A 15,949-nucleotide genomic window follows, 5' to 3' on the forward strand; every position below is an offset into this window, starting at 1 on the left:
TAGTGCAAAGCCCTGCCCTGGCTGCATAATTTTGCAATGCCTACACAGCCCCAGAATAATTGACACACTGGATAGCCAATCTAAGACATAAAACTATACAGTCCCACTATCATGTTTTTTTTCTTTTTGCACTCACATCACATCTTCCACAACAGCCTGACACTGATCTGCTTTGGCAAAAGCAAACAAAATACAATTTGAAGAATATTTTAATTTCAGTGTTTTCTTTGTTTTTGAGAATGGCTGACTCTAAAAGTTGAAGTGACACTGATAGTGATATGCCGGTAAAGGAAGGACACTATACAACCAGGCCTACTCCACCACAGAAAAAAGTAAGCACCTGTGCAAATTCAGAGAGTAATGGGTTAGGTTGTTAGGTTATACACATAGATTAGGAAAAGTGCAAATGATTCAACACGTGTTTTGTTTTGTTTTTTCTATACATTGTATTGAAAATATTTTAGAATTGGAAACTGGGTTTAAAATGATATTAAGAAGCATTCAAAGTTTATATTTAATTTTGAAATGCTGTTATTAAATATGTAAATACATAATACCCCCTCCCCCCCATTACAAAAGTGGCAAGTGACCCGTTTTTATTACTGGTGCTCCACACATTTAATTTGCAAATACACACATTTCTGAACTTTAAAGACGCTCTGCACATTATCTAAACACAATTCCATTGCTAACACACTTGTCTCTTATTTGAGTGATTCCTCTTCTTCATTTCCAATTGCTAACAACATGTGTTTCTTTGAACAAACATTCCACATTTATGCAATATTCCCAGCAAACATTAGTACATTTTTACTCATACAGAGGTCTATATGAAGCCTAAAGGAAAATCCAGACCAAGTTCATGGATATAGGCTCATTGTTGTCATGCACTACTAAAAGACACATACACATAGAATTTCCAAGGATAAATATCGAAACTTTCTTTCTATGCTTCTGGACGCGGGACATTTGTTAGGAAATCGGGAATGTCGCTGCCATAGGGGCTGTTATTAGCGTGTATGCGCTTGGACTCAGACAACAGACCCCAGTGCATCCAATATATGAAACTATTCATTATGAAAAAAAATTATTTCGTTCGTAAGACAAAGAATAAGTACAATACACAAATCCACTGCAGTTTCTATACCTTCTTCACTCCTTCAGCATATACCACGTTCCTACTACTGTACTAGCACTTACAATCCGCCAGCCCTAGAGTCACATGATAGTTAGCACACAGTTCAGCGGCTATGGGGTGTGTGTGTCACATGACCGAGGCAGCAGGAGTTAGGGAGGATTTTCAGAGGGATCAGAGTAGTATACACACACACACTTTGGAAACGGGCTGAAATGGTGAGTTTAATTCAAACTGAAAACACTACGATGTGAATAAGAGTTTTAGCTTCACTGAATGCACCGTACCTTTCCTGTAAACGGAATATCAGGCTTTATAAATTGCATTTACGGCGAGCTGTATTGTTGTTTTATCCGTATGGCATGAAAGTGCAGGAGGCCTGTGTTGGTCCTGGGACTTGATTTGGGGGAGTAATTGAGTTGAGGCCCATTTTCTGTGACTAACGTCAGAACAGTTCATGTGTATTTGAAAGTTAAAAGCATATTTGAGACGCTGTGAAGTAACATATGGTTGCATGCGGTAAACGACATTCCAGGCGTGCAAGCTTAATTTCCGTGTTAACCAATGTCAACCGAGTGAACCTTTTGCTTGTGGAAGCGTGTCATACTTCCCTTCAATTAATAACACCTCTCAAGTCTTAGGGAAAACACGAAGTCGCATTGTTATAAAACATACTTGAACTGTGGTCGGTTGTTCTGGCATAATGAGAGTAATAATTCGGTTGGTAAATTGTCTATTATTGAAATTATAATTTTTTATTCAGAATCTTGTTAACGTGACACGGGTCTGGCTCATTGGCAACAGGAAGACGTTTTCTTGAATGAACCCAACGAAACATCAGTATGTTGTTAGTTCTCAAGGGGCTTGGAAGTGTTACTGTAGATTTGAATTGCCTTTCTGAAGGAACTATCAGGACATACAGTTACAAGCACGAAATAGCTAAGCAGCATTTGGATTACAATCTCCATTTTCTCCCAAACCTACCTAAACAACAACCAGTTTAAAGGTGGAACAGGGAAATAACAGACCTCTCCCCTCCATGTTCATGTATAATCAAGAATCAGTATTAATGGGTACTGTAAGATAGAGGTTTAGATTGTCCATTGCTGGGGATACATATCATATATTTCAATATATCTAGGGAACCGCGAAATGTACATCTTTAGCACTAGCTATTGACCATGTTAAAATCTAGGAGGATATGGTGGCTGTCTGTCTGTCCATGTTTCAGTTCTCCACAGCAGGAATTACAATGCAAAGTAAAAGCTCACCAACACTACAAAGTTTAACCTCACACAACGCAGCTGTATTACCTGCATGCTTTAAAAACAAACAAAAAAACCCCAAATCTGTTCTTTGAACATTCGGTTGTGACTTTGTAAATGTGATTATATTGGCTTACTTAATAAAGCTAATTAAGGATGTACATAATTACTGATTATCATTTAATCTGTAGATGAATTGCATAAATAGCACCTGATCAATTAATAATAAAACCAGAGTGACTTTCTTGTGCTCTTAACTGCAGTTCTTGGTAGTAGCTTTTTAGCACTCTGTAATCCACCGCCAAAAACAATCCTGTTTCATGTATTGATTTCTTGTTTTGTTGCGTTGCAGAGTTTCCTTGGAGGTTTGTTTGGTCCAGTGTGTGAAATCGATGTTGTTCTCAATGACGCTGAGACAAGGAAGACGGCAGAAATAAAGACAGAAGATGGCAAAGTAGAAAAACACTTCCTGTTCTACGATGGGGAGTCGGTTTCAGGGAAGGTATGTTCATTTTGGGTAGTCCTTTCTTCTTGAACTAAAAGTACATACTTCTGCCTTCATTCATACTGAATTGTAGTGAGTTGTGATGTGCTGTTGACCAAAAAGACACAGCCCTAATTCTACTACAAGGTTAATTTAGTTATAAACACACACCACAGTAGAAATGTTTATGGATGTAATGTTATGTTTTTACCGTATGGTAAGTGGTTTTTTACACATTGTGCGCCTTAAAATAAATGTGAACTCATTTAAACATTAATGTCGGAACCAACAGTCTTTACCTGCTCGTAATTGACCTTGGCAACTAACGAAAGGTCACAATAGTGAAAGATGAACAGGATATTGGTATAAAACGAAAAAATGTTTTATTTTTATTTATTTATTTTTATAGGAGGAAATGTTTTAGGTTATATTTTGGACATGAGGCCTAAGGCCGATTGAAAATGATGTAGTCGTTTAAAGTGAATTTCTAAAGTCCCGTTACCTTTTGAGGGTGTCTACTGTAGGATAATGACCACTCTACTTGGAAACTGATTTAACTGAGACAATCAATGAGGATCATAATAAAGAGTAAAATGTTGTATTTGACTTTCTGGCAAATAAATTGGTTTAATTAACATTTTTTTTTTAGAATGTTAAGCACCTCAATATAAATCAAAGGTGGTTGTTTTTGAAAAATCTAAGAGTTTGATGAATCAAGTTCTGTATGTGGCCTATGCAGTTTTCCCTTAAGTGTAAACCTTTAGGTTGAGTTTTGGGGGGCGCTGGTGAGTTGCGTCTATCCTTCCCCTAGCTCTAATCTCTATGTCACTCACTCTCCCTCTTCTATATAAGTCTCCTGTTTCCACTTCCGCCCTCTCTAGCGTTTGTTTGTTTTCATACCCAACCTCCTCCCCTTCTCCTCCTTTCTGGTTCAGCAGCCCTGCACCGGTCCCATCTGGGGGGTTAGTGAGGCGCACTTTCCCCAGCCTCCCTGGGCTACAACCCTTTGAGCTGGAGGTTCTGCGTGGGGCCAGAGGGGACCCCCGGCCACACACTCTATCCTGTCGCAGCTTGTGCGCTTTCCCTATTCTAATTTCTGGAGACTCTCTCTCCTTCTCAGCTGTTGACGCAAAGTCTGTCTCGCAGTCCTTCGATCTCTTTCTAATCTCTCTACTTCTTTCTTTCTAGCTCCAGGACTCCTGTAAGCTCCGTTCCACAATCCTGAGTCCCTCTAACTTTTTTTCCTTTCAAGGCTCTCCTCTGGAGGTCCGTTCGGTCCCGGTGGGTAGCTCCGTTCCCAAGTTGCTCAGCTGCAGCGGCTCTCCAAGAGTCAGGTCCTCTGTCCCTTCAATCCTTTATGGGTAGCTCCATTCCCAAGCCGCCACGTAAGCGGCTCTCCGCAGAGTGGGGAATTCTTTCTATGTGTTTTCGGGTCTTGGGTCACCGGACCAGCTTTTGGCAATAAGGTTCTCCATCGCCGAGAGCAAGACTCCTGTTCTATCCCTTTAACTCCCTTCAAGTATCTTGGCGCTCTCCGAGCTGTCATGAAGCACTACACTTACCTCTTGCCATTGCTCCATGAATTGTTTTCGTACAAAGGGAATTTTTTTTTTCTCATTTCCTCCTTTTGCCAGTTTCTGAAATGTCTTCCGCCCCAAACACACAGGAAGCAGCAAAAGAGTTTACTTACCTACCTGTCCAAGCATTGTTATTTCCTATCCCAAGCTTGTAATCAGCAAGGCAGTATTGTTTTGTGTGGGAATTATCTTGTGATCTACTGTGGATTGTTTTTGAACAGAGTTTTGTAAAGTCACTAGTAAAGGTTATTACCAAGATTTGTGTGTAGACTCCTGTGTAGTAGTCAAAAGACCAATATGAATGAATCAAGAACACACATATTCAGTGTTAAACCAAACACTTTGAGATATTGGCTTCTTTTCTGCTACTGTAGAAAACTGTATTCTATGATTCTCTAGATCAGGATTGATTGTGGGTACAATGAACCCTTCTCTGGCTTCTAAAAAGCTGCCACAGCCACACTATCAAAGCCTCACACAGTCGTGTTCAAATCCAATTACTTGGCTTGGGACTGACGTGTGTGCTACATACACACACACACTGACTGATAAAAACAGGTCAGTGCATCGATTACTAAGTACTGTAATAGGATGAATGAGAGAGTGAAATAAATCCATCAATCCCAATACAGGCCTAGGACAAATAAAGGTCTGGTCTGGCGAATTCGCAATTGCTGCAGAGACAGCGTGATTTGTAACAGTAGGTGTACGCCGTAAGGTTGAGTTTCTTCACAGCGGTCCATGTCACCAAAACCAGCTTCCTGTCTTTCGTTTCACATTTTAATTCTACTTCCATGTACTGTAATGCACATTCCGAACGGGAATTCATAAATTACTGTTAACTCTTTTTCTGGATAAAATTCAATTCAGTTCAAGTGTTATTGTTTAACCAGGATGTGAACCACTTACAGTAGCAGCAGCTGCAGCTCACAATCCCACAGCTACCCAGAAAAAAAGAAAGAAAATACATTAAAATGAAATTAAATCAGTTCTGAAGATAGGTGGGGACACTTCTGATGTTTTCAGATTTTGCGAATTAAGTAGTTTGAATAGCAATAGCAAACTGGACCTTTTCATAAAGGGTGTACCAGAGGTCCAGAAAATGATCTGGAGAGTAATAGGCTGCTGGTGTGTGCAGAGGCACATTGCACTCATAGAAGGGACTTAGGGGATGGTCTGGATACAATGGAAATATGTATTGGGTGGTACTGTAGGTATAACTTTGTTTGTTTGGCATATCATTTGCTTCCTGGTCAGGGTATCTGAATGTGCTTTTCGGCCCCATAGCCATGCTATAAAATGCGTTATTTTGTATGTCCATGTTGTCCCGATTGGTTTACATTCTGCCGGGTGTATTATATCTTGATAGACCTAATGTATTTTTGGCCTTTCATTCCATTTGGGGGTGGGCAATTCTCTGTCTAGCTTAGCATAGTCCTTTATCCCTGTCACAGGAGTGTGTTCTCTCATTCAGATTTCATGCCATGTCTGGTACCATAGCCTGCCATAGCCTGCCATAATGATCTGTAGCTACAGTAGCTCAGTGATTACAGTAATATGCAGCTCCCTAGTGTGAAGTGCACAGGCTGCCATCCAGTTTAAATAGCTGCTGGTTACTGTGTTACCAGGCTGTTCTGAGTAGACCACACAGAGGGACAGACAGTGATTAGGAAAGACCATTCAAGTCAAGTTTTTGCCCCACTAAAGTTTTCAGATTTTGCTGTTCACTGTCTATACAGAAGGTTATTAATGGAGAGTGGAAATGTTTGTCAGTTTCCACTCTAAATATACCTAAATATGATTTACAGGGTTAACACCAGTCACAAGACCATGGCTATTGTAACTCTGTCAAATACTCTTTAAAAGCTGCTGTAGTAAAAACATAGCAATGTGATAAAGACCAGAAAGGTATAGTAAAGCATATTTTAAAATGTGGGAAACCAAAGTAGACTTTGGTAAAGGCACAGTATAGCAAGGCAAAACTGCAAAAATACTAAGGTAAACTTTTATAAGAGTATGGCATAACAACATTACAATTAATGTTATAAGCATATCTTTGTGAAATTAAATACAGTATGAAAAAATAGTCATTGGATAAATAGGATTAAGACAATGCCAGAAAGCATAAATATTAAATAAAATCTAAATTATGCTATTTGTAGGTAGCAGTACATGGCTTGTGCAGTTAGTAGATATGTTTTTCAGTCACACTTGCCATTGAGAAAAGTATGTTGAGCACAACTTGACGTTTAAACTTTATTTTTCAAATTGGTTAAAATATTTAAACGTGGTAGATTTAAAGGTGTTAAAGTTAGAATGTTTAATAAATAAACAGAATCTAACACTCCTACTACTAGGCATGCAGAAATTCTACTGTAATAGAGAAAAATATGCCAACAAAGGTGCCATGTAATTTATATTCATATTATACAGTACAGAGCATAACCCTGAGGCATTTTACACACTTGTGCTAATGACGCTGTTCCTGCTATCTGCAGGATGTTTCAAGTAATTAAATAATCAGACCATTGTATACATACTGTGATCATTTTTCTTTTCCAGGTAAATCTCACTGTTAAACAGACGGGAAAGAGACTAGAGCACCAAGGGATTCGGATTGAATTTGTAGGGCAGATTGGTGAGTTATCTGTGCATCTGTTATACAGTCTGCTCCTTTTCACTAATCAGTAAAGACAGTCGGGTCTTATTGGACAGTCCTGGAATGTTTGTCATATTTGTTCCACATTTAATTATCTTTGAATTGTTCTTGTATCATATAATACAGCTATCTGTATAAAAGTGCTAAAAATTCTCCAAAAACAAAACAGTTTTGAGTTATAAACTCATACAGTCAGGGGAGCGCAGGTTCGTGTCCTTGCTGTGCAAAGTTGCCGATATTCACTGGGGATTGCACAGGGATTGTCGCATTGCTTCTGGCACTCCCACGGTTTGGGGAGGAAACATTCTGTGAATAAAATACCATTAAAAATCATGTTTACTTTAATGTTTGTGTCTTTTGTATAGGAAAAGGTGAGATCTACAAAGTGACGGCTAAACTACTGTCATTGTTTTTCTCTGCCCTTTAAAGCTGCTGTTACAACAGCGGCACCATAATTAAAATGTGAGCAAGACTGAGTGATTAAAAAGTTTGCAGGACACTTTATAATCCTGCCCAACAACAGAAACATGTGGAGGCCACCATTTCTAGAACAAGGCAACAAGATTCTAGAACTACAATAGCCATCAACTATCAAGGGTCCTGCGGATGATGCCCTACAGTTCTTAGGGTCCTTATTCAAAATGCACTGATTCTGTCTGTCACACTCTACACCATGAACATAACTGATTCATCATAGGCTCCTAGCATCTTCTAGACATTTGGGTATAATTTGAAAAACTGTTTATATTAAGGATGCTTATACAAGTTGGTTATGACTAACACGTCCTTGAAGTGCAGTAGTTTTTTTTTTTTTTTTCCCTTGTTTCCAGTAGATGCTGACGACCAGTTAACAGAATTGATTTCTTTTTGCATATTAGCACTTCCTAAAGGGAGTTAAAAAGCATGTGTTTGTCATGTGAACTCTGGGTTGGTTTGATCCTTTACCGATGATAGAATATTTGTGTAGCAGCTGCTCATGTGGCCTGATGAATATCACAATCACGTATTTGATAGAGCAGCCACTGGGTGTTTTGAGCACTCACTTTTGAGGCAGCATTTTTAGTTTAAAGTAAAGCTGAGGATAGATATTTGTTCAGAAAGTCCAGTTTAGAGGCACCTTTTAGTTGTTGTATTAAAGTGATTTACAACATTTTCTTAATACAGTTGGCCTATCCCATTTCTTACCTGTTTACTATCCTAGTGTTTGTGTTCTCTCTATCATTCTCTGCTGTAGTTTCTGCTTTGTTATTTACCAGCATTATTGGAATGGAAAATACAACATCACAGCTGCTGAGGGTCAGAAATTACAGCTGCACACTCCTAGTGGTAGTTTTTCAAACCAACCCATTTAAGAAATTGTGTGATTGATATAGGACATCAGGAAGCCTGCTAAACAGAAACCACAGACACAAATGTAACTGCTAAGAAATTAAATATTAAGAAAATGTTGATGGTTTAAGTATCCCTTTTTATGCCTTATTTCCTTTTTCAGAGCTGTTCAGTGATAAGAGCAACACCCATGAGTTTGTGAACCTGGTGAAGGAGCTGGCCCTGCCAGGAGAGCTGACCCAGAACAGGAGCTATGACTTTGAGTTCATGCAGGTGGAGAAGCCATACGAATCCTACATCGGCGCCAATGTCCGGCTCAGGTATTCTCCTACTTTCCTTTATGTTGAGACCACAGGGGTGCTTTAAACTTCAAAAAACAAGCAGATTGTGAAGATGACTGAAACAGAAAATTATATACAAGTTAATGTAAAGAAGATGAAGAATGCATGGGTAGTGTGACTAATATTTCACATGCATACAAGGTTGCTCTTAAAATCTTTGAAAGCAGTTGAGAAATAAATGACCATACAAATTAATAAAACTCAAAAATATGTGCTTTCAATCAATAAGAACAACTCTCCAGGCCAGCCCTAACAGCCAGAGTGGTCTGATGAATTTGATTATCCCCCTGGGTATGCAAATTGTTTTACATACAGTGTCTATATACAATCTCCAATTGTGGTGATACTTGGTAAAGACATTCTGTAGCACAAGTTAGCAGTACCTGAAACTGGGGATATAAAGAGGTGCATGTCGCTTATGCATTTTATGTACATACTTCTATCATGTATTATCCAATTGTGAAAAAACTTGCTAACCATAGTTAACCTTTTTCTGTTCTCCCAAAAGGTATTTCCTTAAAGTGACGATTGTGAGAAGGCTGTCGGACTTGATCAAGGAGTATGACCTCATAGTACATCAGCTAGCCTGCTACCCAGATGTGAACAACTCCATCAAAATGGAAGTGGGGATAGAAGACTGTCTACACATAGAGTTTGAATACAACAAGTCCAAGTAAGTCTTGCATCTGAAGAAGAGATTTCTGAAAGTCTTAAAAGCGAGGGATTTTTCATCCTAGTTAATAGAATAAATAGTATCAAATCTATTACCAGATTTTATAACTAACTTTATATAACGGTGGGCAGTCCTGATTGTGCTCAATTATGTTTCAGATGAAAATAAGGGGGCTGAATGATTGTATTTTTTCCTGCTGTTGTTTGTTTAACCTCTGCTGTCTTTTATCAGTAGTTCCTGTACATGCTGGTTTAACTCAAGAGACAAAATTGGTGAATTCTCAAGAGACAACATTTAGAATAGCACCAGTAAGAATTGTATGAACAGTTGAAGGACTTTGCGTGTAGTGGCAAGAAGGAAACTATTTTTTTTCATGTTTCTTAATATGCATCGTGCACAAAAGACTAAAGTATGTACCAAAACCACAACAGTTCAATGTAGATCACCAAGTGGTTTGTGAATGAATACGTGTTTTTAAAGCTGGTATTGATACATATTCTCCTTATCTCATTTAATTTGTCTTAACAGAAAGGTCCATCATTAAATGACCACTTGATCTTATTATCTAATTATGCATGCATCATAAAAGTACAGTAGCCAATCAGGACATTTGCATGTATCATGATACATATCGTATCGCGGTCTGTATATTGTGATACAGTGCATATTGTATCATGAGATTAGTGTATTGCTACACCCCTAATTCTAATTGTTCTGATATCAATCTGCTACCAATAGAAACAAACAGGGTCAATATGAAATTACTTTCATCCCAGTTGCAGATGGAAACAAGTAATAAAAATAGTCTGTTTTAACATACCATGATTTAGCACTACCTTGTGGTTTAGTGCTAATCAGGGTTTGTTGAAGCATTCAGATTACACACTATAGTAGTTTATTTTACATGTAAATTTAACATGGTATTTTCTCCTTTCAAATGATTGAAGTTACTGTCTAGACAGACATCCCCCATTATAGTACAGTAGTAAACAGAGAGCACTACTGTTTTAATGATATAATTCTGTTGTTTGATTGCTGTAAACATAATTATTTTATTTTTTCTATTTGTAAAGGTACCACTTAAAAGATGTTATTGTGGGCAAAATCTACTTTTTGTTAGTGAGAATTAAAATACAGCACATGGAGCTTCAACTAATCAAAAAGGAGATTACTGGCATCGGTAAGGCTGACATTCGTTATGAGTGTTGACTAATACCACATTCTGTTCATTCCTGTATTTCACTACAACTGTCGGGAAACAGGTGACTTTTCTATTGCATAGCCATGTCAAAACAGTTATAACCCAGCCAGCAGCCTATAGTAATGATGAAGCTCCAACACTGGGTATGGCTTGTTGAACCTGGAATAGAACATATCTCACCCTGTATTTCTGTACCAGGCAGTCATCAAGGCTAGGGAGGATGCACCCAAGGGTAATTAAAGCCATCCTTGGCATATGTAATTGCATTATATTGTAGTGAAATAAATGTCTACTTTTCATAATTTGTTGGGGGATATACAGCTGTGGCCAAAAGTTTAGCATCACCTAGAATGTTAGTATTTGAGACATACTTAAAAAACAAATGGGGGTCAGTCCATGTCACCCTCTAATTTTGACCGAAGTTCACACCATCAGGTTTGTACTAATAATCGGGCTGAATTATGGTGTGAACTTCAGTATCCAACCTTGATTTTGGTCATCCATGTTGGGGCTGACAGTCCAAGGGAGGTTAAAACTCAACAATTCAAATTCAAAGGTTAAACTATTTGGAAAGAGCACAAAGAGAGCTTTCCAGCAGCAGTTTACTTTCTACTATAGCATTAACAATAAAAAAGTTACTGGTCAAATATATGGTGACCTTGCATAAAAACCGTTTGACCTAGAGATGTGAAACTTGGGGGAAATCTTATATTTCTATGGCACCAATATCCCTGCCAAACATCATCAAAATTGGAAGAGGTCAGTTCAGATACTTTCCTGAAGTTATTGATTTGACATGGACTGACCCAACTATATGAACATAATTTGGGTATTTTCTTTAACTTCATGTAATCAAATAAACTACAAAATGATTAGCAAAAGTCTACCGCAAGCCATAATAGTAGTACGGTATTTCATGTTAGATTTCGAAATGTCACATTTTTAAATTTATCATTTGTCAGTATATGGAAAACTACAAAACGGTATGTAATTATTTTTTATTTTCCAATAATGTTTTTCATGAAAAAGGTGTTATCTTTTGTATCTAAACCAGTGGTGCATTTTAACGCTCTTCTATATCTTAATACAAATTCATGTATTTTCCTACAGGGCTGGTTTACCTACTAACAATGCTACATAGAATACAAATACAATAAAAATGAGCTCAGAAATAAATGAAAAATGAATAACATTTCTAACTGATTTATATTTATATATAATTTCCCAGGACCTAGTACGACTACTGAGACTGAAACCATTGCTAAGTATGAGATCATGGATGGAGCTCCAGTGAAAGGTAGGAACAAAAACATTTCTGAAATGTTCTTTTTTTGGTTGAAGAAAGATGTATATGTGATGGTGCCACCCGGATTGGGTGACGTCAGGCCAGGAAGACAGTGACAGTGCTGGCAGCGGAAAGGCTGACAGCGAGGCGAGGTCCTCCTCCAGTGCCACCGCTGGCAGAGGAAAGGCTGACAGCGAGACGAGGTCCTCCTCCAGCGCCACCGCTGGTTTAGGAAAGGCTGACAGCGAGGCAAGGTCCTCCTCCAGCGCCACCGCTGGCAGAGGAAAGGCTGACAGCGAGGCAAGGTCCTCCTCCAACGCCACCGCTGGCAGAGGAAAGGCTGACAGCGAGACGAGATCCTCCTCCAGTGCCATCGCTGGCAGAGGAAAGGCTGACAGCGAGGCGAGGTCTTCCTCCAGCGCCACCGCTGGCTTAGGAAAGGCTGACAGCGAGACGAGATCCTCCTCCAGCGCCACCGCTGGCTTAGGAAAGGCTGACAGCGAGACGAGATCCTCCTCCAGCGCCACCGCTGGCAGAGGAAAGGCTGACAGCGAGGACGAGGTCCTCCTCCAGCGCCACCGCTGGCAGAGGAAAGGCTGACAGCGAGGCGAGGTCCTCCTCCAGCGCCACCGCTGGCAGAGGAAAGGCTGACAGCGAGGCGAGGTCCTCCTCCAGCGCCACCGCTGGCAGAGGAAAGGCTGACAGCGAGGCGAGGTCCTCCTCCAGCGCCACCGCTGGCAGAGGAAAGGCTGACAGCGAGGCGAGGTCCTCCTCCAGCGCCACCAGCTTTTTAACAATCATGTAGGATAGCGAGTTTGTCATTTGTTTCCACTTTTTTTTTTCACATTTGAGAGCACTGTGGAATGTCCTTGGAATGCATCAGCCATCTATCTGTGGTTAACCCAGGATCACCCCTAAAAATAGTAGATAGTAGTGGAAGATATGAAGTTAGTTTCCTAATTTTTAAGTTTTTGTTTGTTCCAGGTGAATCTATTCCTATCAGACTGTTTCTAGCAGGATATGACCTCACTCCCACAATGAGAGATGTGAACAAGAAGTTCTCTGTGCGTTACTTCCTCAACCTGGTTCTAGTGGATGAAGAGGACAGGCGGTACTTCAAACAGCAGGTACACTCCAGTTAGGGGTAGCACTGAAGAGTCGAATAGAAAAATCACCGTTCACCTGAGAAACTGGTAGTCCACAAATCTCACATCACATGATTGTGAAGTAATCGTGACGCATGTGGCTTTAGATGGCCAACTGCTAGTTAGGGGTGTTATATTTGGTTTACATGGTATATCATTATACAAGACCAAAAACACAACCTAGCTCACTGCAGTTCACCAAGTGGTTCTTGAATGAAGAAAAAGTGTATTTTTTCTTTGGTATAAATACATACTGTTCCCGATCTCGTTTAACAAAATGATAATTTGATCTTATTATGTATCATACAAGTTAGCCCATCTGGTCCATCGCATGTATTATGATACCTATTATATTCCTGACTGCATATTGCTATACAAAAATAATTCACGCACACATACAGTTATAATGCTCAATTTATTTAAAATAACACAATGTTATTTATTTAAAATAACATTGTGTTTTCTGTACACATTTAATTATGTACAAATTTAAATCTGTACAGTAGGCTTATACAGTACAGTAGTAAAATCAAATGAATACCTAGTGCACTTTCTTTTTTACTTTAGCCTATAAGCTACTAGTAACACAAAATATATCATGCTGCTGCATTGTACACATTACTGTACAATGCAAGATTTTAAATTGAAGCTAAATGATTTTGGCGCATTTTCTTTTTACCGTAGCCTACTTAGTACACAATTAACACAAAATAGATCATGGTGCCGCATTGACACGTTATGATATACTCCCCATACTTTACAGAAATAAATCATTTTTAACATGTTAGTGTAGGCGTGGCTGCAAGGTAAACTTATAGCCTACCTTCTGCTTTTGTTTTGTGTTGGTATGAGTCAGACTTTCTTTGCAAAAGATACAATTAAAGACTTCAAATTCAGAATTGTAAATATTGTAGTCCACATCTAAACCACTGGATTCCATCAATATTTCTGAAAACTCCTAGCCCTTTTCCAACCGATCAATCACAGTTAGTTTAAACTCTGTAGAGTTTATATGCCCTCTTAATCATGTACTTCATTTTAGAGATCTAGTAGACTACTTGTATCTGTTCTGTTTATTTTCATCCTGTCTTTGGTGTCAGTGCAGCAGCTGTTTTTTTTTATTTATTTTTTATCCCCAGTGTGTGTGTCTTTGGATCATACAATTCACAGTGACCTAGCATCACACTTAATTGGTTATTATTGGAGGACATACGTTGTGTCCGGCATATCCGAATGTACGGCATAACAGTGTCTGTATTAGCGAGGGACTGCTGAACATATTGTATCATGACATTAGTACACCCATATGGCTAAGGAACAAAAACACAACAGACCTAACCCTTATACCATTTCTGACTTACTTCAAAATATGATTAAACTATTTAAGCTGTTATAGGTTGGGTTGTCATGCACAGTAGATCTATGTCAACCAAAATGTGTTTTTCTTTGTTTTCAAAAATAAGAATGAACCTAGAAAAACAGGATAATGCTAATTTATTTTGGTTTTTATTTCCCTTTATAGGAAATTGTTCTGTGGAGGAAAGCACCTGAGAAGATACGAAAACGCACCAATTTCCACCAACGCTACGAGTCCCCTGAGTCCCGGCCAGCTGTGTCTGCTGAACAGCCTGAAATGTGAAGAGCACACACAAGCAAACCCGGCAATGTGGACAGCAGCAGCGCAGCGAGCTGTAACGAACAGAGTGTGGCCCAAATCTACAAACAAGTTATCACTGTCGTCGTCCATCTTACACGGCTGCAGATACTCTGCTATAGTACTTAACATCCTTCAAGTCTCTGCAGACTTTCTCTTGCCAAAACACTGGATCGTTCAGAAGCTACCATTTTATACTGCACCTTTTACCCTTTCGTTTAATAACTTAATGCACTTGGATATGCAATGAGCTTCAAAGAAAAGAAAAAAGTCTGTTTATAAATATTTCAAGAATGTTCCCCGTGCATGTAGGCTGGTTAATGTATATGAATGAGAAGTTAATGTGTTAGATGTTGGTTACAGGTTTTCTGACACACATTGGGACGTGGCACAGTTGACCCCCAGCTGCCATAAGAATTTTCTGTAAGATGGACACGATTTAAGTTGGAGGGTTTTTTTCTCTCATAACTTATGTAGTGTTTGTTCTGTGGTTTACACCATCATTTGTTCCATTTTACTAATTTCACTTTAATGTATTAAAAGCTCCCTTGACGAGTTATATTTACTTTTACTACTTTCTTTCTTGGAATAGAAATGTAGACGCTTGTGTTCAAAGTAGTGCTGTTACACGAGGCTAAGAAATATCCAGCGTTTATGGGCAGACCTTTATGAATTCATCTGAATATCATTTTTCAGCCCTTTAAAATATTTGATAGCCTCTTTTTTGATCATCTTGTATCATTGGTTCAACACCTGTACTGGTTGATTTTTTACCACTTTATCAGAACTGCATTGTTTAGTGCCCCTATGCTCTTTGAAGTGTGGAAAGCTAATGGCACCATTGTTAACAGTGCACTGAAACACAACCCAGGCAGATCTGCATTTGTTTTAAGTGTTGTCCCCCCCAATGTAAGTGCCTCTAAAGGAATGGATGATGGTTATGCCAAATATGCTGGCAACTTGCATGTTCCCTCTTTTTACATTGTCTGATTTAAACAACAGCAAAAATAAGGTATATGAGCATTAAAATTGTATATATGCAGGCCTCAGACTATTTATCCATCTACAATAAACATTTAAAAATTTCTACTGGTATTCCAGCAATGTTGTGTTGTCCTGAAGTAGGAGTTGCACTCCAAAACACTGTACAATTAAATGAAGTTATAAGAAGTACTTTGATATTGTTTAGAAAAATATTGAA

General features: G+C 38.8%; 1 protein-coding gene across 1 annotated transcript; it reads left to right on the forward strand.

Annotated features, from left to right (window-relative positions):
• The first annotated feature begins 1,228 nt into the window (after positions 1-1,228).
• On the forward strand, positions 1,229-15,835 carry vps26a (VPS26, retromer complex component A). The gene is made up of 9 exons (XM_034031184.3): positions 1,229-1,353; positions 2,753-2,902; positions 7,024-7,099; positions 8,613-8,769; positions 9,299-9,463; positions 10,537-10,643; positions 11,893-11,961; positions 12,934-13,076; positions 14,617-15,835. Exons 1-9 carry the CDS (start codon positions 1,351-1,353, stop codon positions 14,731-14,733), a joined length of 987 nt encoding a protein of 328 aa, XP_033887075.3. The 5' UTR covers positions 1,229-1,350; the 3' UTR covers positions 14,734-15,835.
• The last annotated feature ends 114 nt before the right edge of the window (positions 15,836-15,949 follow it).

Source organism: Acipenser ruthenus, chromosome 13 (genome assembly GCF_902713425.1).
Source record: "Acipenser ruthenus chromosome 13, fAciRut3.2 maternal haplotype, whole genome shotgun sequence".
NCBI classification, from domain to species: domain Eukaryota; kingdom Metazoa; phylum Chordata; class Actinopteri; order Acipenseriformes; family Acipenseridae; genus Acipenser; species Acipenser ruthenus.